This window comes from Labrus bergylta, chromosome 10 (assembly GCF_963930695.1).
Source record: "Labrus bergylta chromosome 10, fLabBer1.1, whole genome shotgun sequence".
Lineage (NCBI taxonomy): Eukaryota > Metazoa > Chordata > Actinopteri > Labriformes > Labridae > Labrus > Labrus bergylta.
Genome location: NC_089204.1, coordinates 11,305,609 through 11,326,958, shown reverse-complemented (window position 1 = coordinate 11,326,958; position 21,350 = coordinate 11,305,609). Strand labels below are relative to the sequence as shown.

The window sequence follows — 21,350 nt, the reverse complement described above, 5'->3', positions numbered from 1 at the left end:
AGCTCGCCGCCGATCTTGAAGTAAGCCATTTTATTTTGAGCTGAAGAGACGTCATACAGCAGCGCTGTCAGGAGAACCAAGACGACGAGTTTCTCCATGGTATCAAATCAACCCAGGACTGACAGGAAAAAATTAAAACATCGACCTTTTTAACAGCAAAAGGAACGACTTAGCTGTCCCGACGTCTTACATGTGTCTTTAAAGTACACACCCTTCCTTCCGCGCTGAGGCAGCTGCACTCGCCCTGGTAAAGTGTCACAAGCGGAAGGCGAGGACCCGGATGCATTAGTTGTCTCAGCCAGTGCCCGATTTTAATTCGATCAATTGCAATATATACCTCCGAATATCATAACAATGTCAAACTTCTACAGACTCCCGTTAAAGGGTTACCACTCATTCCGCGTTTCTATTGTATAAATTGTATTTTTAAGACGACGTAAATGCACCTATCGGTCGATGCGTTACGGCATTATGTTAGCCATGTGCTAGATCAGCGTTTGGGAGTTACCCTCCTTAGATGACTTAATAAAACGAGTAAGAAAGGTAGAAACAACATTGTCACAAAATGTAACTAATAATAAACAAAGCTTAATTCTCGTGTCGAGTTTTTTGCGATATAGTTATGGTAAGTGGCGCTTGGCTTTAGGCGGGCATTTTCTGGTTAGCAAATGAAGTCACTAGTGGCACCAATTTAATAGGGTAGACAAAATGGACCAATACACCAGGAGAAACCGAAAGTAAAATGTAAAACTCTTTCTGGTGTTCCTGCGTAGTTAAGGTCACTGTCTCATATACAATTCTACATCATTAAATGACCTTACATCGGCACGTTTAAGTTAAGAAATATTTAACCACGAATAAATAAATAGTTGAAACAAACCACAAGACATTTAGAGGTTAGAATAATATAAAAATGCATGATTCAAGATCAAAGATGAATCAAAAAGGGTTCTCAGTGGTGGAAAGTTAAGTCTTTATTGACAACTTTGAGGTTGTCCTACTTAACTTGAGTGTTTTCTTCTCCTACCATTTCATTTTTCAACTGCTCTATACTGTAGCTCTCTTTACCGCTACATTTATATCATAGCGGAAACTTGATAAATTCTCTTGAAATATTTGAGTTGATATATAATTTAATTCATCGTGACCACTTCATCAAAGAATCATTCAATTTATCACTGGGAACATTAATATTTTAATCAATAACCTCCAAAAGTGGAGTTAATTTCACTATAATTTAAATCTTAATCTCTATTTGGGAATGCAACAATTAATATCGTGACATTGTAGGTACAAAACTGTAAAAAAGCCATCAGGCTTTTCAAAAAAATAGTTCGGCTGAGTATATAATCCAAGACTTCTAAATGAGAAATTGAGAAAAAGAGAAAACCTTTTTTTCATTATGCACTTGGTGACATGTCAGTGAAAAAGTCAAAATGTTGAGAATAATGTTGAAATACAACTTTGAGAATAAAGTTGAAATTTCAAAAATAAAGTCAACTCTTCTGGTGAGCGGCTGACAGCTATTCAAGCAGCCAGAGTGTCATATAACAGATGAGTTTCTGATGTTATGAAACTGCAAACTTTCATTGACGTGTATCATATCAATGTCTTATTGTCAATTCCTCTATTCTTAAACATGTACATGATAAATATAAGTGCATAACTGCTGTTAAAATTCCACAAATTGTGCTCTTAGCTGAAGAGGCCATAACACTGGAACTGTTCTTGGCTGAAATAAAAAATGATGTGTCTGATACAAACAACATTTTTGAAAAGCATGAAACACTGAACTGCAACCTTCTCCCTAACAGTTTGAGGGTCATGGAAAACACCTCAGACTTTTTTTGAAAGCAACATCTTTGAAAACATTTCATTTTAAACATCATTTAATACACTTTTAAACGAAACAGGAACCTTTAAACTCCACTGATTTTGTCCAGTAAATTGTGTAAATAGGGTTTTCCTTTGAGACATTCTCATGCTGCTCCTTTTAACTCATAGATTACTTATCAAGAATCTTTACCCCGGAAAATGTATTCGACATAAAAGAGGCTCATCTTACACCATCCCTGTGGCAGCAGTCTCAGGTATTAATAACTTTAGAGGAAGTCAGTCCTGTCGCTGATACTCACATGTGCCTCAGTAAGTCATATTAGAGTGGTTGATATTCATTTCAGTTTGTTTTAGCATTCTAAATATTTATGTCACTTTGCCAGCTGTAAATACTGCTTATGTGGGTATTGTGCTGCTTTTGTTCGGAGGTTTCAGGAACTCCTCATTTTGGATGCACACGATAAACTTGTATCTTCTGGGATCAATAATTGATTTGAAGTATAAAACAAGTATAAATCTCTTTAATTTTACAAGCAACTTGAAAATGTCGAGACAGTTATGGTACTAAGACAAGTGACAGTTCATTAGACAACATTCAAACACATAGAAGATAAAGATATTTAAAAGATGAGAAAGACATGGGCAATAATAACAGTTGAAACGAAGAAAAAAAATATTAAAACTGCTCTAGTTCTGACAGCGGAGGGGCAGTCTGGATTTCTGAGGCGTTGATGGGGCTTCGTTTTCAGATGCTTTTTGCCTGTTGTGGCTCTTCGATTCCTTCTTACCGCCCTTCTTCTGCTGGAATAGGGACAACACAAGAAGAATGCAACCATATTTATCAGAACACAGTAAAATGTGAAAGTCAACAATAATGTCAAATAATGTTCTTCAGAGATGATAAAAAAGAATCACTCTCAGCTACTTCACGTATTGCTAGAAACAGCATTTACCCATCTACCATGTCACAATCGGTGTAACTAGCATGCTAACAATAGGTTTGGCTAACTAGCTTGTCCATTTAGCCAGAACAAATTAAACATGTTAAACTAAAACAAAATAACCAAGCTAAAGCTAACATGTAAACAACACTAGCCAGAAATAAGAATGCCAATTTCCACATAGTCCGTGCGCCCGGGTTTCGCTCAGTCGTGCCCCACTGTGTCTGTTTCTGGAGTGTGAGTGCAGCCATGAGCAGCTGATTTAGCGGGAATAAAGACCCTTACCCTGTTTTGACGTAATGTTAACAAATTGAAGGAAAATAGGATCATAAGTCCATATGTAGTGTTTTATTTTGAAATTGACCAGACGCTCTGTGTGTTTCCTTGTCTAACGTCCTGTCTGGGTCGATCTATTCTTTTCAGCTTGACGGGTGCTTGTATCGGGCTCCGTGGAAAATAGACTTGAAGTGTTTTAAACGAAGCAGAGCGTAGTGGTGCTACTGGCTCGCGCTGGAGAAAGACTGCGGCGCTCGCTGTGGAAATAGGAGCATAGACTAGAGTGGCAGCGAACGGCAGCGTAGTGCAGAGTATGTGGAAACAAGCAGATTACTGGAATGCTGAGGTAACTTGTCTACTAACTAATTATTTACTACTCTCAAGTACAGGTAGAAACATTAGCCGGTCCCAACATATTATGCCCAATGCATCATTTTTAAACGACCCCCAACTTGAATATTTTGCTTTTTTACCTTGAAGAAGGGAACTCGTTTGCTCTCGTTGAAGACGAGGTTCTCATCGATGAAGGACGGCTCTGTGGCCAAGCTTTCGTTACAAGTACTCAACTCGTCTTCAAGAGAGTCCTGCAGACACAAGAGGTACACAAAGAGAAGCTTGAGCACAAATTCACAAGGGATTCTTTCTAATGAAATCAAAAAGAGAAATAATTCTGAGTGCGATCACTATTCCTTTAAGGCAGGAGCATCTTATAGTTGAATACAAAGGGTCAGTAAATATAGTGACAGTGAAACAGGCTTAAAAGAATAACGTTGAGGTCTATTAGAGAGACATTATTACCTAGAGATCTTCCCCAAAAATATTAAATATTTAGAAAAAAATAAGGGTTTGCCAACGTACGTGGTCAACCTGGCTGAGCTCCTCCTGCTCGTCCTCTTCCTCCTCCACAGCTGCCCTCAGCTCCTCCTGCTGCCTCCTCAGGCTCTCCAGCAGCTCGCTCCGAGTCCGCGACTTCACCAGCTGCCTGGGATAGACAAACTCTCGACGCTGAGGGGTCGTACCTGGAGGAACCAGAATAGTTTGTTTGTGAACTGGACAGGTGAGACACTCACTGAAACAATCAACTTCACTAGTTCTCTTCCAATTAGAAACTTTTGTTTTGATTTCCTGTCTGAATAAAAATAATAATCTTCAATCTTTAAAATACACTCAAAACAAAAAGGTACGTGTTGGGGGGAAAAAAAAACCACAAATCTTAAATTATGTACCAGTAGGAATGTCCTGCTGCAGCTCGTTTTGCAGAAAATCGCTGACCAGCTCCTGACTCGTCTCCACGTGGTCCTGCAGCTCAGCCTGCTGTTGCTCCAGGACAGTCCGGTCCTGGGAGGTCTGGTTCTGTACAGCCATCACAGCCCGCTTAACCTCCTCCTGCCGACCCGACAGCTGCTTCTCGGCTGCCTGGAGCTGTTCGGTGCAGCGCTTCTCGACACTCTGGAGAGAACAAATAGGCCAAATGAAAATCTGTTATATCAACGCAGAAGAGTTATGAATCAATCAATGAAATCTTAGCTCTTAAATATGATTAAGCAAGATTGATACTATTCTAATGCACACTGAAAAAGTCTATTTGTTACCTGATGCAGGGCCTGAGCTTCACTTGAAATCATCCCCATCAGAGTTGAATGTTGCTGGGCGGCAGTCTCTGCCTGCTCCCTGGTTTTGGAGCTCCACTGGAGGTCACGATCGACCAAGCCTGTATCAAAAACAACATTCACTGACTGTACTGGAGGTGATAAAGGTTTAGATTATAACCAAAGAAACGATGAGTTTGGTACCTGACACAGCGCTGTGCAGGTGGGAACAGCAGCCTGTCATCTCATCTAGGGTCTGCAGGCTCTGGTTGGTGGTCAGACGCAGAGAGGAGGCCAGGGAGGAAGAGGTGGAGGTGAGGAGGTCCGCCTGAGAGGAGGCCCGACGCTCTACTGTACTGCAACCACTGCACACAGGATGAAGACAATGTGGGGGGAAAAAAAAACAAGGTTTTAGAAGCTGATCATTCTTCATAATGAACATTATATTATATGGACTCCTTTGAAGTTCAAAACTATCTATTTTTTCAACAGGGAATGTTATTAACCCCTGACTGTGGCTCAGAGGGATTCATGCATGTACATTCACAAGACAGGGAAACTTGAAAACAGTTCCTTCTCACCTGTTGATGTTCTCCTGGAGGGTCTGTAGAGGTTTCTGCAGAGCTTTGGAGGACGTGCGGAGATCAGTATAATCCTTCTGGACCTCCATAGTCAGCAGGTTGAGCTGGTCCTGCAGGCACTGGATGGTCTGCTTCATCCCCTGATGAACAAACGCAAAAGGCATGATGTGTGTTTCAAGAATATTTACAAAAATGATGAAATTAAAAACTTTTAAAAGTACAGGGTGTTTGAATATTTGTTACAAATGCATCATGAAGCTGGATGGTGGATCCTATATGAACCTTTTGTTATTAGTGCGTTACTTCTTGAGGGCATATGTGTGGGTTATTATATTAACCTAAAGACAGAATATGATGTGAGCCATATGATATAATGCTAATTCTATCTATCTGAAATTTCACAAAGAGAGCTCACTCAAACCAGAGAAAAGAGGGTTAACTCAAGCCTGTTCCAGTCAGAGAGGTAACTGTAGCTCTGAGTCAGTTACTATGGAAACAGAGTCTGTTAATCATAGTATCAGGGCTCCATTAACATTGTTTTTTATAGCCATGGTGCACACGCTGGCCTCTGAATTTACTCAGTTGATTGAAACTCAAATCATCTGTTCTGGAACAAGTTTTAAAATATTATTTATTATTTATTTTTTAAGTTATTTCATCTTCATGTATTTGTACCAATTGGAGAGGAAAAGATTCACTGAACATCTAGCTACGTCTGAAGTCATCTCAGAAAAGAAAATCTTTTACCAAATTGAAGAGAAGCTTCAGGAAGAAGCGATCAGCTTACCGTCTGGTGTCTCTCCTGCGCCTGACTGATCTCGTCCTCTAACTTGTCGTGTTGAGTCTGCAGAGCGCTCAGACCCTGCACAGAGGCCTCCCGCATTCCTGCCAGCTCCTGCACCAGGCCACTGAAAAACACACCCATCTCCTTCATCGCCTCCACCTGAGAGACAACGAACAAGAGCATCAGGAGGTTGAGCACAGTTTCACTTTTGAATTGTGAGCGCAGCCCTAAAAAAGGAAGACAGAACACAGGTATGAACTTACCTTGTTGGCCAGCGCCCGCTGTGTCTCCACTGTGGCTCTCAGTGTGTCATTGAGCTCTTTGACAGCTGACAGACCCATCAGAGTGCGAACCACCAGGACCTCCTCCATGTCCTGCTGATGCTCCTCCTGCACAAAGAAGGAAAAAGGTTCAGAAACAGCTCGGCGCAGAGAAGAATAAAAGATACTCCGTCAGAAAGCAGCTGCAAACGACATTCATCAGCCTTTAAACCCCATCAGTTGTGTCCAGTACTGTCATTGGCCGTCACTTATCAAACGTACGTACGGCAGAAATATGGGTGTACGGTCATTTCCACGCAAAGTTCGGCACTTATCAATTTGGACGTGAGCGGAGGGTACGCTCAAATCCCACGCCAGGTCTCAGCTTGTGTATGCACGTTTTCAACTCAGTGTGGACTTACAGTGCAGCGAATCTGCTTGTTAAGAAAGGCAGATAGAGGTTCACAGATTTACTGTTAGATAAGATATGGCATCTAAAATGTATTTTATATTACGCTCCACCTGTAACGATCTCTGTAGGCTACATCGCTTTTTAAATAATGTCGAGCAGCGCGAGCTGTCAGGTGATTTCTTTAGTCGTGTGTTTTATTTGATGAATTAATGTTTGTTTAATTGATTTACTTTAAAGATTAAAGATGAGACAGGCTGCTTTCAGTAAATACATTTTAAACGTTCATGCGCACAGGAATATCACTGCAGAAAATACTGAGACAAATTAAAACAGAAAAACTACAAACAGTTACTTCAAAAGGACATAAAAACTTCCAGAGATACTAAATACAACTTTTAGCCTCTGAAATATTTAAGAATTCAGAACATTAACGTTAGATCATAACTAATCGGTATGTCCGGAAATTTAAATCATCAATAATACGCTGATGTGCCACATGCGTAATTGCGCACAGCAGACGCACAGAGGCCAGACTACGTGTGACATAATAACGAATTAAGAAATCTGGGGGCTGTAAAACGGAGTCAGGACTTTCGTGTATACAAGTGTTAAATTCTTATGTTTTGAAAGTAGGCTAATTGGATGAGAAGTGCACATTGCACAGCGTTTGATCAAACACTTTATTCATGTGATGCAGGACGTTTCAGGTTTTCATTCATCTCTTTTAAAGTCTCATTAATGGCAAGCACGGAGCACGTTAGTGCAGCCGAAGTTATCCGACGCAGATTCAGGTTCGCCTGTACCACTTGTGCCTGATATTGAGGCTGAACCGATGAAAGAAGCCACTCGCTCCTGGATATTTCAGGTGGGGGTCCGGCTGGCGTCCTCCGGTCCGGGAGCTGCTTCTTTGAAGACCGGCAAAACTAGCCTATATTGTAGCAATCCTATGGTCTGACCAGGTTTTTTAAACTAAAAGTACAAACATTTGGTTATATTATAGCCTAGATTATGTACGTTACATATCACGGATGTTAAATTAATTATTAAAAACTCCGCTGGAGTTCAGTTATCCACACCATGTTGAGATTTCCGTGCAGGCGCATTTCTTCTGAAGCTCTTTAATCCTACATGTCAGACTGTCAAACAACACAATGTTATTCCTCTTTACTTTTCTGTTATGGTGTCACTCAGGTCATATCTCGTTTCTCTTCTTGTTATGCCGTGTTATGTATCTCCATGCCGTAAACTCTGGGGGCGAGGACAGCTAAACCGTGAATAAATAGGGGCGTGGTATTTAAATGACAATCGTTTCCAGCCGCCACACTTATCAACACCCGGTCATGCGTCCGCTGTGATCAGCCAGATGCGCACGTTTCATAGGTCCCACATTGACCCTGTCGTACAATGATTTCTACACCCAAATCTGCGCTGGTTTCTACACCAGGTTGATAAGTGAGGGCCATTGTGTTCCAGCTATGGAAGTTGATTTGTCCTCACCAGCAGCTGCAGCACGCTCTCCTTATCCTTCAGACACATCGCCTCCTGTTGCTGCACTCGGTCCTGACAGCGAGCCACGCCCTCAGCCACCAGCTGCCCGACTCCACCCACAAAGGACTCCATGGTGGTCATAGCGCCTTTCAGTGCCGCCTCGTTCATGACTAGCACACCGTCTGAACAGGAGACAAAACAAACTCAATATTAACAATAAAGTGGGAAGTTCAATGCTTGGTCTCTAATGTCAAAATAAACTAAATCTGTTAATTTGTTTAGGAAAGTTTTTTGGTTTTTTTTTAAAACTTATTTTATCTCAAGTTGTCCGTTAAAACGTCTCTGGTCCCAGATTCTTGAAATATCGCCTCAAAATATGATTCAACATGGAAGCTTTGCATGTTGTTTCAGTCAGTAGGTGGTTAAATGACACCTAATCCTATTCCCTTGTTTAAGAATATGCAAGTAGTATGAATTTCAGAAGTTTTAAATGTTGTACCTAAGTTAAAAGTCCACCTCGCAGTGTTATTAAGCTTCAGGCTTGTGTGTCAAACTTGTATGGTAACCATTGGTTACACAGCGGCACATGGCTGGCTTAGAAACTACCAGTAGTTTGTGAAGCCAAAAATCATGCAGCTACGCCTCCCAGGTGTTAAATACTTCAGGTGTTAAAGCAGCCTTCTGTGTAGAGTTCTTGTCCCTCAGAGGATGAACGTGTCCTGTTTAAAATGATTCTTCTTCATTATCACCACCCTCTTGACCATTTCACATGTTCACGTTTAGCTCCACTGCTGGAAAAGATTATCAGAGAAATAAACCTCCACAGCTCTCTGCTCTCACCGATGGACTGAGAGTAGCTGCTCAGCATGTCTTGGTGTTTGGCTCCCTGCTGCTGAACGCAGCGCTGCATGTTGCTGAACGCGCCGTCCATCCTCTGTGCGAAGCTCTGCTGGATGCCATTGTTGTGCTGCTCCACCTGCATGTCAACAAAGAGTGTGTTTGTCAGTCTTGCTGCAGCACAGTACTGCAGACCAGTCCCGATAGTGAACTTTTTTTTTTTTAAGCAGCCAAGAAAAACATGGGCAAAACTTAACAGAATGATGTCACAAGGAAACAAATGAGGGACCCTGTAGTATTTCTATTGTTCTATAGTCAAACTTTCAATAACACATAAGCTAAACCCGTGGTTCTCAACTCGTCTAGCCTCAGCCATCACCTCCATGAGAAATCGCGTCCCAAATTTCTGATATTTTACAACCAATCAGATTTATTAAATAAAAATGGTGCAGTAGACATTACAAAACAGACACCATTTTTATTCCCAGCTACACATTCGTGATCCACTGAAAACGGCTTCGCAAGCCACTTTTGGGTCCCTACCCACCAGTTGAGAACCACTGAGCTAGACTCAAGAAAGTCAATTTGTGAATTTACCGAAACAAATCATAATCTGCAGCAAAGACAACTTCAAAAGCTAAGAAAGCTTCGAAAAGAAATAACTAATCCACTGATTTTTACCTGTTGTCATGACATTAAGGAAGTAGGAAAAGGCAATTCATTGATTTATTCCCTTAGATGATTTAAAGAAATACAAAATCACTAAATTTGGGTTAACATGCTTCTACTTGATGTCGACACTGTGCTGTTTGGAAAAGTGTGTGTGTGAGACCTTTTTCTTCCTGTCCAGCTTGTCATGGAGGCCCGACACGTCACTAGTGCTGGCGTCCACTGTGCTCAGCAGCTGAAGGAGACGCAGGAAAAACAAGAAGGAAATGTTGAAATGTCAGCAATAGACTCCAAACAGTACCATCACTTTATACAGTTCAGCTCGAATAAAAATCACTTCACTACAGTTTAGTGGTAGAAGTAGACATAAGAAAAGTTTGAAAAACAGGAAGTTAGACACTTCCTCTAAAGCACACTGGTAATAGTTTGGAAAGTACAGCCAACCAAAGAAAAAAAGGAAGGTACAAATGAAAAAAAATGACAACCCAAGAAAAAGAAGTGGTTAAATAAAATAACTAAACCCAAACCAGCAACCAAATGTGGGTGTTGCAGTGGAGGCTGCAGAGCGTATATTTGTGTTTTTGACCAACAGATTTGTATATCCCACGCTGTGTGCATTCATTTGTGGATAATAGCATCATATTCTGTAAAGCTGACATGAATCGTGTGCACATCACTGTCATCAACAGAGTGATGTTGTGCATGTTGTTGATGTTGTTACATCTTTGTAAAAAAAATGATCACAAAGCAGTAAAGTGATAATGAACAGTAGGGTGTCATGTTTCAGAATCAGTGAGGCTCGTTCGTACCTGCCCGGCGGTGTCGTAGAGCACATCCTGGACTGAGCTGAGCTCGGAGCAGATAAACTCCTCATGACTCAGCTTCACTTTGGTCTGCTGCAGGTCCTGGCTAGTCTCCTCCAGTCTGAAATCAAAAGTGGTGGACGTACTGTAAATCAAGTCCTCTGCTTTAGTTTCTTACTTCTATTTCACTTCATGTCAGAGACAACTTTCTACTGCACTACACATCAGCTGCTTTCACTCCACAGATTACAGTTTACCATAGCTGTCCAGTGGAAACCATGAATATCAAGATATGTTAAATCTGATTATTTGATTGTCTCCTCCTTTGAGTGTTGAGCTTTTTTTTAAAAAAATAAAAAAAAATTAACTTTGTAGTCTGCTCTTGGATTCAATGTGGAATGCATCGCCAAGAACTGAAGAAAAGACATTTCTGAGCTCACATTTCTGAGGTTTTAAAGATTCATGGTGGTACATGTCAGTTAAATGTTGACCTTTAAGACTATAACTTATCATTGTGGATTCATCTAGCCAACTTTAAGTGGAGTAGTTGAAATAAGTTCAGCTACATCCATCTACAGCAATAAAAAGCACATAGCCTAACTACAGAACAGAGGTTATTCAAATAGTAAAAGCCCTGACATGGATCACTGATAATGGACTGTGTAGAATGACAACAAGCCCTGACCTCTGCTGCTTGTCATCCAGCTCTACAGTGCACTGCTCCAGTTTGGTCTTACTGTCCACAAACAGCTCGGTCACCTGCAGAGAGAGAGAGAGAGAGAGAGAGAGAGAGAGATGTATCACTGAAAGCAAAAGAAGCAACAAAGCACACAAATGATGAACATACAAATCATCTGTTTGTCTACTCTTCTTCTGCAGAAGTCTCACATCATGGCCCGATGCTAAAGAGTTAGCTCCACCAGTTAAATACCTCACTAGACTCCTTTTAACACTCACTACAGTAGGATGGAAAGTATGCGTGTGGTTTTTTTTTCCTCCTTACTGATTTAATTGGTTTTATGTTTCTGTCTTGTTTGTAACATTTATCCTACCTCTTGTTTCCTCATTCAAAATGTGTGGATAGTGTTTCCTCAGTTCCTGATTTAATCAAGTCTTTCAGATTTAAACTTTTCTATGATTTTCTTTTACACCAGGCACCAGACTGCCTGGTGTAAAAGGAGCTTTTCTATGATTTTTTTTTTTGGGGGGGATAATTACCGGTAATATATTCATAAACAACATGTAACTCTCAAAATGTATTATTTCATTTTATCAGTGGACTTTGTATCTCCACCAACAGGAAGTGTTCAGCCTTCTGTTGAAAAAGGCTTTTTCTCATATTGCAAGACGTGGGAAACAACCCTGTTTGCCATCGTGAAACTAGGCTAACTACGTCATGCCAACCAGATCTACTGCAACCACCAGCAGGTCTGACATATGACAGATTGCTTCTTGACTTCCTGGGTACTAAAACTCCAAGCTGGAGCGCCCTCAGGGTGAAAGAGAGGCTCACAGACTGTACCTTCTTTAGCTCCTCCTCCATGGCAGCGATCCTGTCAGTGTACTCCGCTGAACTCAACTCTTGAGCCGTGATCTGACTCATCATACTCCTGAAACACATTTTAGAACATTTGATCAAGCCAAAACATTTATTTTCTGTCCTGGCTGCCTCACAAATGTTGACATGATCTACTCTTCCATGACTAGACAGAACACATTGTATGGATTGAATGGTCTGTATTATGTCACTTACTCATAGTTCTCTGTAGAAATATAAACTCCGTTCTTGTCTCGAGTGGCTGCCAAGTCACGCTTCAGACGCTCAATCTCCTCGGTGTATTCCTGAATGGACAGAAACATCAGTTCAGATTTGTGTTGAAGACTTTTATAGTTGGAATAAAACTAATTTTACACAGGCAAAGCAATCTGGCCTTTCCCTTTCAGCTTTATTCCATATTCAATCCCTCCGAATAAAACATGTGTCTATTCAAACTACCTTGATGAGAGTCCTCTTGGTGAGTTTCTGGTTGACCTCGGGCTTGTTCATGATGTTCTTGGCTCTGCTGGCGTACTCCAGCGTGCTCAGAGTCTCCTGCACACAAACAGAGAACATCACAACCATTAGCATGCGTCGAAGCAGGAGCACGGTGCAGTGGAGCTAAAATGAATACACTGAAAGTTTATCGCGAAGCTACACGAGCCTTCATTCTTAGAGACAGCAGAACTTACCTCCAGGTTGCTGGAGGAAGGCGACACTGTGGCGATGATGGAGGTTTTCGTTCGTCCTCCCAGCGAGTCCTGCAGGATTCTGGTCAGCTTGGACTCTCTGTGGGAAGAGAAAATGTGACCTATTTAGTACCGTAATTACAACCCAAAAGCAATCCAAGGTGATCATTTGGCTGGTATAAGACCCTTGTAGTGTTATCAGTGTTGTGTATTTGGGAGCTGAAGAGTAAGAAACCATCTCTAAACTTCTGAAGGTCTGAGGTTTTTCTTGAAACTGTGTCCAAGAGGTGACTTACAGGAGGTCAAGTTTGTGATGCTGTTCAACTGTGTTCCCATCATTTTTCTCAGCCTTATTTATTTAGAAGATGTAAGCCTAAATAATGAGAATTACCTTCCTGCATAATGCAAATGAGAGTAGTCTGCTTCCCAGCACAATGCTTTTAATGTTTTTGGTGCCTCGAGCCTCTCAAACCACAACAAGCCTGCACTGCAACGACTGAATTTGACTTCACAAGTGAATCTACCTGTACGGGACGTGAGGCCTCTTCTCCACCAGCGCAGTGATCACTCTGCCCAGTGTCAGCAGAGACTGGTTGATGTTTCCCGCCTCACGAGCGCGTTTGTCCACCGCACCAGAGCGCCCGATGTTCTCACTTCCGGCAAGATCCACCTGGAGAGAGGAAAGACGTTAACAGATTTGAAGAAGAATCAGGCTCTACAGTTGACACATGTGCTCTACATTAATAGAGCAGAATTCACACAAACACATGACTCAAAGCCTCCAACAACAGTTAGCGACTTGTTACTGGATAATTACCAGATTGAGTTTGCCGATCTTCACCAGCTCCTCTCCGTCCAGAGTGATCTCCTTCATGTGGATGGTGACTGAGAACACCGAGTGGGAGCGACTACACAGAGAGACAAGAAGGAAAAAAGGTAAACAAATCAGCTGTGAATCAATCAACGAGGTCATAACAGGTCGTTCTCCTCATTTGTCTCCACTCTTGCTGGAAACAAGACACAAAGTTTGCTTCTTTTGTCTGTGAATACCTGGAGTAGGCGTTCATAAGTGTGGAGGCCGTCCTCCTCTTGGCGGCTCCTCTCTCCAGGATCTGATAAACTTCATCTTTGTTGTGAACCGTCACCTCCTCTAGACCCTTCACCACCACGCCTCGCTGAAACCCACAACGCAGCAGCAGTCAGTACACACGGGCGACACAGGGTGAAGAAATGTAAACAACGGCTTTGTTCAGAGAGAGCAAAATCAGATTTGTTACTCAAATTGGATCTTTAAGACCGACTGTCCACACTTTCATTTGCATACGATCTCATCGGCTTTGTGTGTACACACAGCACTTTCCAGTCTGTGTGTCAAGGTGAAAGTAACCTAACACAGCAAGAGGCTGCTAACCAACATGCAAATGTGAAAAATGGAGAGCTATCATCTTTTTTTTTCCCCCAGAGTTCTCTGAGGTCATTTGAGATACAATCTTGATTTGACAAAGAAATACATTTGGGCTGGTTATCTGAACAGGGCACGCTGTGGTCAACAAAGCACTGTTGACTCCTGTTGTACTGGAGACCTCTTGAGGACAAAATGAGGACTACAGCATACAGTATATCAGCTATATGTACTGTATGTAGCCTGATCAATTATTTTCCTCCTCTGCAGACATAACACTGTGTTCCCTTTGAACAGTTATTAAACATTTGCTTGGAAGAAAAAAATGTAATTAGTGCCTAATGCAGCAAGCAATGCAAGATCCTAATTTACTGGATTCACAGCAGCAGACATTAATCCATATAGTAAAGGCAGTCAAAGTCTGACACTTACCTTGTTTCTCGGGTCGTCAAAGAGCTGCAGACGCTCAGTGACGTCCTCGCTGGGGCTGAGCAGGTCAAAAAGCTCCTCATTGTAGATCTCCAGCAGGGACACTTTGACTGAGAACTCTGTGCCATTTTCAGTAAGCTTCTCAAAAATCTGGTGCAGTGTCCTGGGGATGACACCAGCCAGAGGGTCCTAAAATGTTCCCAAACGCAGGAATTAAGTTAATTATCAGGTAGCAATAGCACAAGGGACTTCTGGAAAAAACATCACTATTCCGTTTTTAACAGAGATCAACTGACCTCCTCCCAGGTGAACTGCTCGTTTGGAGTCCTCTCCCCCTCCATGGTGAACGTCTTTCCTGTTCCTGTCTGACCATAGCTGAGAGAGACGGCAGAGAATAAAACCTTATCAACATGTGCTTACACGAGAGCTCAGACCAGAAATGAAGTCTTTACATAATGATAGTTAATCTGTGAATCATTTTTGACTGACAGCTAAAGAGTACTCACGCAAAAACAGTGCAGTTGTATCCCATGATGACTTCATCCAGGATCGGGAAAACAACGCTCCTGTAGACCTCAATCTGCTTGGCTGCCGGACCAAATACCTGCATGACAAAAAGAGTGCAAATCATTTGATGAATACATACAGAGAATTAAAATCAACATGGCTTCTGTTTTGAGCCGGCCCGTGTTATGAGAGGTGTTTCAGTTACTACTAGGACTGACCCAGTTGATATTTCTGGTATGTGTTATTTAAATATGTATCTGAGCATGAAAACAGATGAAGCTTCAGTTGATTTTTTTTCTTCAGATTAGTGAATAAATGAATGAAGGTCGTGGTTGTAACACAGTATATTAATAATGTAAATTAAAAATGAAACATAAACTGGGAGAGAGACATCCTGAAGCTGAAAAGACCCACTCAGGGGGAGATGTCTCACTCAGTTTGATTTCTTGGAGGTGCAGATAAGTACAGACACTGGCTTACAGAAAGTATCTGCACCAAACTCCAGACATTTTAGAGATAGTCATTCTATCATTTTTAAAAGGTGACAGTCACAACATTATAGTTAGTGGAGTCAATGTGAATGTTTTTAAACTGCTTCAAAGAAAGATTATGTTCGCTATCATTTGAACTCTTGGTACTGTCAATCGATAAGTTGTGAGGACTCTTATTAGGACTGTGGGGGGGGGGGAGCCAGAAAATATTTTATTCATGAGGCTGAAAACACAGAATCTAGATGTATTTCTGTAAAACAACTCAAACTGATTTAAGATTATCAAAAACATTGCTGATAAATTTAACAGTTGACCATGAATTTATAAACATTGCAGCTTCACTGCTTCTCTAAGAATAATGAGCCGTTTTCACATGTGCACTCCGGATAATATCTAGATAATTACAGGAGGAACGCTCCGGAGATTCTACCGACCTAGCCGTTCATATATGCTCCTCACAGCAGGGGACTATCCCTGTCAGAGGGGAGGGGGATCGGGGAATTTCCTGAGATAAGATGTGACGTAAATAAACAACGCGGAAGTAGCGGCTGAAGCAATAGAGTCCGCTACACAACGTTATAATGAGAATATTTGCCTTAAAATCAATGCTATGTGTAGTGCAATGGAATGACAACATCCACAAAAGAGAGGAGCACAACATACTGATGAACAGAAAACATAATGCAGCCGTTTAATTATGTGCACGGAGGTCGTAGTGATACACTTTATGCAGTCACTGTATATAAACATAATTCTCTTTCTATTGGCTCGAGTTGAAATCTCTGGAGTATATGCTGCCGCGTTCAGACATCAGCTCACTCTGACTTTCTGCGGAAAAAATACTAGGCCGGAGAAACTCTGGGTAGCTAAATCTCCAGAGTTTTTCCAGGAGATTTACGTATGTGTGAAAAGGTTTATGTTGTCATGTGCCAACCTTAGTTTTTGGATATAAATGCACTGAATGCTTGTGTGGCCATTTCTTTGTTATAACATTGCATTTATTGAGTGGATGGAATGTTAAAAATTACTCTCAATAAGTAAATGCACTTTACAAAAATAGCTGGAATCATACAGGAACTTAGACTATATTCAATCTGCTGACATGTGTTTTATTTACACACTCTTATCTTCACTGGTATGAGAAGTGAAACGCATCACTGCAGACTGTGTGCACATCAGGAAACAAACACAGCCGAGTTCAGTAAAGAAGAGAGCAGACTTTTTTTTTTTTTTTTAAATCGGTTCATTTCGGTCTCATCCACTCACCATGTCAAACGTGTAGGTCTTTCGTGATGCTTTGTCGTTCATCCCGCCCGTCTTCACGAGAACCTCCTTCCTGCTCTGGTCGCAGTCGATGACCCCGGAGGACGACTTGCGCTCCATTGTGTTGAAAGGCCTGAAAACAGCAGAGATTAATTAGACCTCTCTGTTAAAACTCAAACTATCGTTCAGCATATCATTCAAACTAAATACACTACAATATGTGAAGGGCTAATTTCAGATATAAATTACTCGGAATTGTCATATTTGTCTTACACTTTTTATGTCTCTTAAAAAACCTAATAATAATGACAAATGGTTTGGGGCTGTGGTGGATTTCCTACTCCATAAAGAAACAATAAACATAATATGATATGAAAAATATGACTGAAGCAAAGAAGCAACACAGAAAACTCACAACAAAAGCAGTTCTTCTAAAACATTTAAAACATGAAACGTGAGTATTTTTAGTCCACAGGATGAATTAATGAACCACTGACTGTTTGACACATGAATGATCCCTCACAGTCACACACTCGCACTACACGAGGCAGCGCCCTGGTTGCTCTCGGACATTTCAACCTTTATTTTAAAGCAGCCATCAGACTCACAGCTGGGATTAAATCTTTAATCCTAAAGACGTTCTTTGAGGAGTGGAATAATTGAGTCACACTTCATATCTCATGTTTTATTACTCGGTTAGGTCTTATCGGAACTCTTTGCTCTTTAGCCTTGAATGTTCACTCTTCTGTAAAGAGTCTTGGTGATTATTTTTTGACAGTGTTTTTACATTTTACAGGAAGTAAACTTCTATGGCTGTTAAGTCTAGCTTTTTTTCAGTTAAGACTTGTATCTAAGGATACGGCCTATCGCTCTCCTAATGATATAGAGAAGGCAATTCCAGCATGTAGAACACTGACTTGATTATTGTAATTATTTGTCTGTGGGTTTGGACCGTCGTTCATCTAACGCCTGCAGCTTGTTCATAATGCTGCTGAGTGATCGCCTACCGACTGCTAAGAAAATAGGGGACCACAGCTGAACTGCTCTCCCTCCTCGGGCTTCCTGTCCGTTACTGGATCGGTTTAACTGTTAACCTCTAGGGATCTTAATGGACTGGCAACACGTTACTAAATTTAACCTTTCCATGTTCATACTCCAGCTGGAGCACTGCATTCAAAAGATCCGCTGCTCCTGGATGTGCCAATAAAAAGCTCTAAACCAGGTTTCGCCCTTGCAGTAGCGGCATCACACTTGCGGAACAGTTGACCACACTTTTTAATGCTGTAAAACTTTGTTAAAAACTATTCTCTCTTCTCTTTGGCCTTCTGTTCAGGACAAGATCGATTTATCCCAACAGCTTTCACCAGATTTTTTAAAATATAATTTGAATGATGTTTAGTTGTTTTGATGTTTTAGCTTTTTATTCCATCAGCACTTTGGTTAACCTCGGCTGTTTATTCCCAAAATCCTTAAAAGTACTTCTGGATGAAAAATAAATGAGGTGAAAGACTATGATCACAGCTGTTATGTCCTTATCCCAACAAAGAAGATTACCGGAAAAGACCTAATGACCATACTCTTATTTTTATTCAACGTTAACAAAAATGTGAGCAGAGCTTGGGTGAATAAGGTTAAGGTTATAATCTCTTATTATTAGTAATTAAATCAGTTTTGCAGGGGATATCTAAACATGTTTAAAGAGCTGGTAGTTTAATCCAAGATCCTTCAGTAGTTTTCTCAAACAGATGGTTTACCTGAATGTGAATTAACTTGACATTAAATAAACCTGTGCCTCAATATCTGCATCTCTACATTAATTTCAATGCCTGAAATACAGAATTAGATGCAACTTCTACTTTAATGTCTGCAACACTATAAAGATAACATCAACAGATCAATAGAGTAATTTTGAATAACCATAACATCAAGACATTTAAATAAAAGCCCTTCATGTGAAGTCAGCTCAAACTGAGTGTATTTTATGAACACTAATGTCTGCTACGTTTCAACGAAGTTCAAAGTCTGTCAGGTTGTGTCGCAGAAACGATCATAAATGAAAGTAGGTCCGCTTTCCTTACCTGCATCTGACAACGACTTGGATGTTTCTGCCCTTTTCCTCTCGTTTGACTCCGCTCAGGTTGTGTGAAGCCATGTTAGCAGATCCTCCTCTGCTCCTCTGTAAGCACCGTTACACAATTTACATAAACACACAGACGACAACAACAACAACAACATGTATACGATTTTATCAAACGAGCTCTGAAATATACAAACTAAAAGAAGCAAATAAGACGATAACACGACAGTCTACTGCAAACAATTACAGAACTACCGACAGAAACTAAAAACAGCATGTTGGCAGGCAAAATGTAGAAATAGTTTTAAACTCGATGAACTTACTTAAGAAACGATGTGCACTTGTCCTGCGCTCCCTTTACGGATTATTACTTCCAACTTGTACTATTTATCAGTGATATATTATATTAAGCGCTTCCTGCCCCCTCCAGTGACACTGTCTCTTACCACAAACTTCTCTGGCGCACAAAAAAAACCACGAACAGGACACATTTCAAACGGTACTTTTAAATTTCCCTCGACCAATAGGAGGAGACGAACGGCCAAACAAATGACGCCATTGGTCAGAACGAGGCATGACGTCGTTGACGCGGTGCATCACGGTAGGAATTCATAGTAAAAATGCCCAAATATTAACACAAGGTGGCGACATTGTTTGTAGGTAAAACGTCACTTTGAGTGTTAAATTATTACCGCTGTTATTTAAAGTCAGTGATTAATATCCACATGTGTTCTCGTTGTGCGCGTAGAACCAAAAAATTGCAGTCTTTTTTATTAAAGTTGTGTTGGATGAGGATAACTCGCCTATTGAATTAGAGTTAGAATTAGAATTTGTTGATGTTTTCTAACTATATTCAGTTTTTTTTTTTTTTTTTTTAAATGTAGCCAACATGAGGTGAAATTAATTTATCGCTAAAGACTAATTTAATTTTTTGGTTTGACGAGGAGACTGTGTATTCTAAATATCTGCCTGATTTATTTTCTTCTGTATGTTGAGGCTTTTCTGAGACCAGAGCTTGAGGCCTCATATAATATGACATTTATGAATGCTTCCTAAATTAAAATCACAATGGCCTTCTTGGTAGTATTTACTTTACAAAATGTTCAGTTAGAGAATTCTTCAAACGAAACCAAGGCCGATAATAAGTTGGTTTAAAGCTGACTTTGTAAATTTAATGTTTGCGTGTGTAAAACGCAAAAGTTTATTTTTCCCCCATTCTTTTTTTTATTAGCATTTTCAAAGTTGAACAAACAAAAACAGGGCAGTAACCCACACATCAAAATGATCAATACAACAACAAAACAGATAAAAAGATACAAGAAGTAATCAAACGAGATATACGAGACAACAAGTAAACCAAGGTAAAACACGTAGGCCTACATATGCAGACACAACAACACACACACAAATACTATCACACACATATATACATCTGTATCATCATAATGCTGACAATAATAACAGTCATTCATGTAGCTTACAGTCATTGTCAGTCAATTTACTGCCCATCATTTCTAAATTTAATGAAAATGGAACAATTAAACTGCTATTCAGGGATTTCTTGGAGGTCCAGCTCTTGTACATAAGAAAAGGGTCCCACACCTTGCAAAATCTTCTTTGCGAGCCATTCACAGTACATCTGATTCTTTCAAGTTTGGCCATATGAAGGCATTCTTTTATCCGTCATGCATGTGAGGGGGGTGTCGAGGATTTCCGCTTAAATAATATTAGGCGTCTGGCAAGGAGGGTAACAAAGGCTGTAAAGGCTGCTTCTAGGGAGGAAAGTGATACTGTGGAAGGAGTAACAGCAAAGAATGCAGTCATAGCATTAGATGAAATCAGTTTACCAGTAACCCTTGAAAGTGACCCCAAAGATCCCCTCCCAGTAGGATTGTAAAACAGAGCAGGACCAGAACATGTGAGCATGGCTTGTGGGAACCTGGTGACATCCGCATCCAGCAAGTTTTGCACAGATAGATGATTCGTGTACTTTAAGAAGGACCTCACTCCACAGTTCATCAGAGTAGGGGGTTGGGAAATTGGGGGAATCTGTCACTTACAAATGATTGGCAGTTATTGGGGCAGACGTCGAACAAGTTTGCAAACCAAAAAAGCACCTGAACTGATTCCAAATTCTCAGGGATGTTTTAACAACGCAAAAGGTTTTTAGCACACTTACACCAAACACATCTCGCAAAATATACATCCAAATCAAAAACTCATTGATACAAACCCATAGATACATAATCATGCTCAGCACACAATTATGTGGTTGCACAAAATAAACAAACCTTTAAAATGTTAAAATTAGAAAAAAAGGAAACTCTCATGCTGCTTTTCCGCTCCCTTTATTACACAAACAAAACAAAACCTGCCATGAAATAAGAACTGGTTTCATTTTTTTTTGTAAACACTTGAAAATGAGTCACACAAAGGACCTCAGAATAAACAGATGATCATCAGTCAGATGAAAAGGTAA

General features: G+C 40.6%; 1 protein-coding gene across 2 annotated transcripts; it reads right to left on the bottom strand.

The window, feature by feature from the left end:
- Positions 1-2,335: 2,335 nt before the first annotated feature.
- Positions 2,336-19,341, bottom strand: kif11 (kinesin family member 11). 2 transcript variants are annotated; one of them, XM_020626374.3, is made up of 27 exons: positions 19,195-19,341; positions 18,873-18,970; positions 16,798-16,927; positions 15,040-15,137; positions 14,830-14,908; positions 14,537-14,722; positions 13,753-13,877; positions 13,520-13,610; positions 13,227-13,372; positions 12,706-12,802; positions 12,473-12,568; positions 12,230-12,318; positions 11,999-12,086; positions 11,162-11,235; positions 10,483-10,597; positions 9,837-9,908; positions 9,008-9,143; positions 8,177-8,349; positions 6,271-6,396; positions 6,011-6,166; positions 5,224-5,363; positions 4,847-5,007; positions 4,646-4,764; positions 4,280-4,502; positions 3,912-4,072; positions 3,527-3,637; positions 2,336-2,637 (listed from the first exon to the last, which is right to left on the bottom strand). In XM_020626374.3, exons 2-27 carry the CDS (start codon positions 18,944-18,946, stop codon positions 2,524-2,526), a joined length of 3,180 nt encoding a protein of 1,059 aa, XP_020482030.2. In that variant the 5' UTR covers positions 18,947-18,970; positions 19,195-19,341; the 3' UTR covers positions 2,336-2,523. The 2 variants fall into 2 exon arrangements, with proteins under 2 accessions (XP_020482030.2, XP_020482035.2); XM_020626379.3 differs by having other exon boundaries at positions 2,336-2,634.
- Positions 19,342-21,350: the final 2,009 nt, after the last annotated feature.

Coding starts and splice junctions, on each gene's coding strand:
- kif11 (XM_020626374.3), bottom strand. CDS start 18,946: ATGGCTTCACACAACCTGAGCGGAGTCAAACGAGAGGAAAAGGGCAGA. Junction 12,569..12,705: donor CTTCCTCCAGCAACCTGGAG/GTAAGTTCTGCT, acceptor GTTTGTGTGCAG/GAGACTCTGAGCACGCTGGA. Junction 5,364..6,010: donor CGCAGGAGAGACACCAGACG/GTAAGCTGATCG, acceptor TTTGTTCATCAG/GGGATGAAGCAGACCATCCA.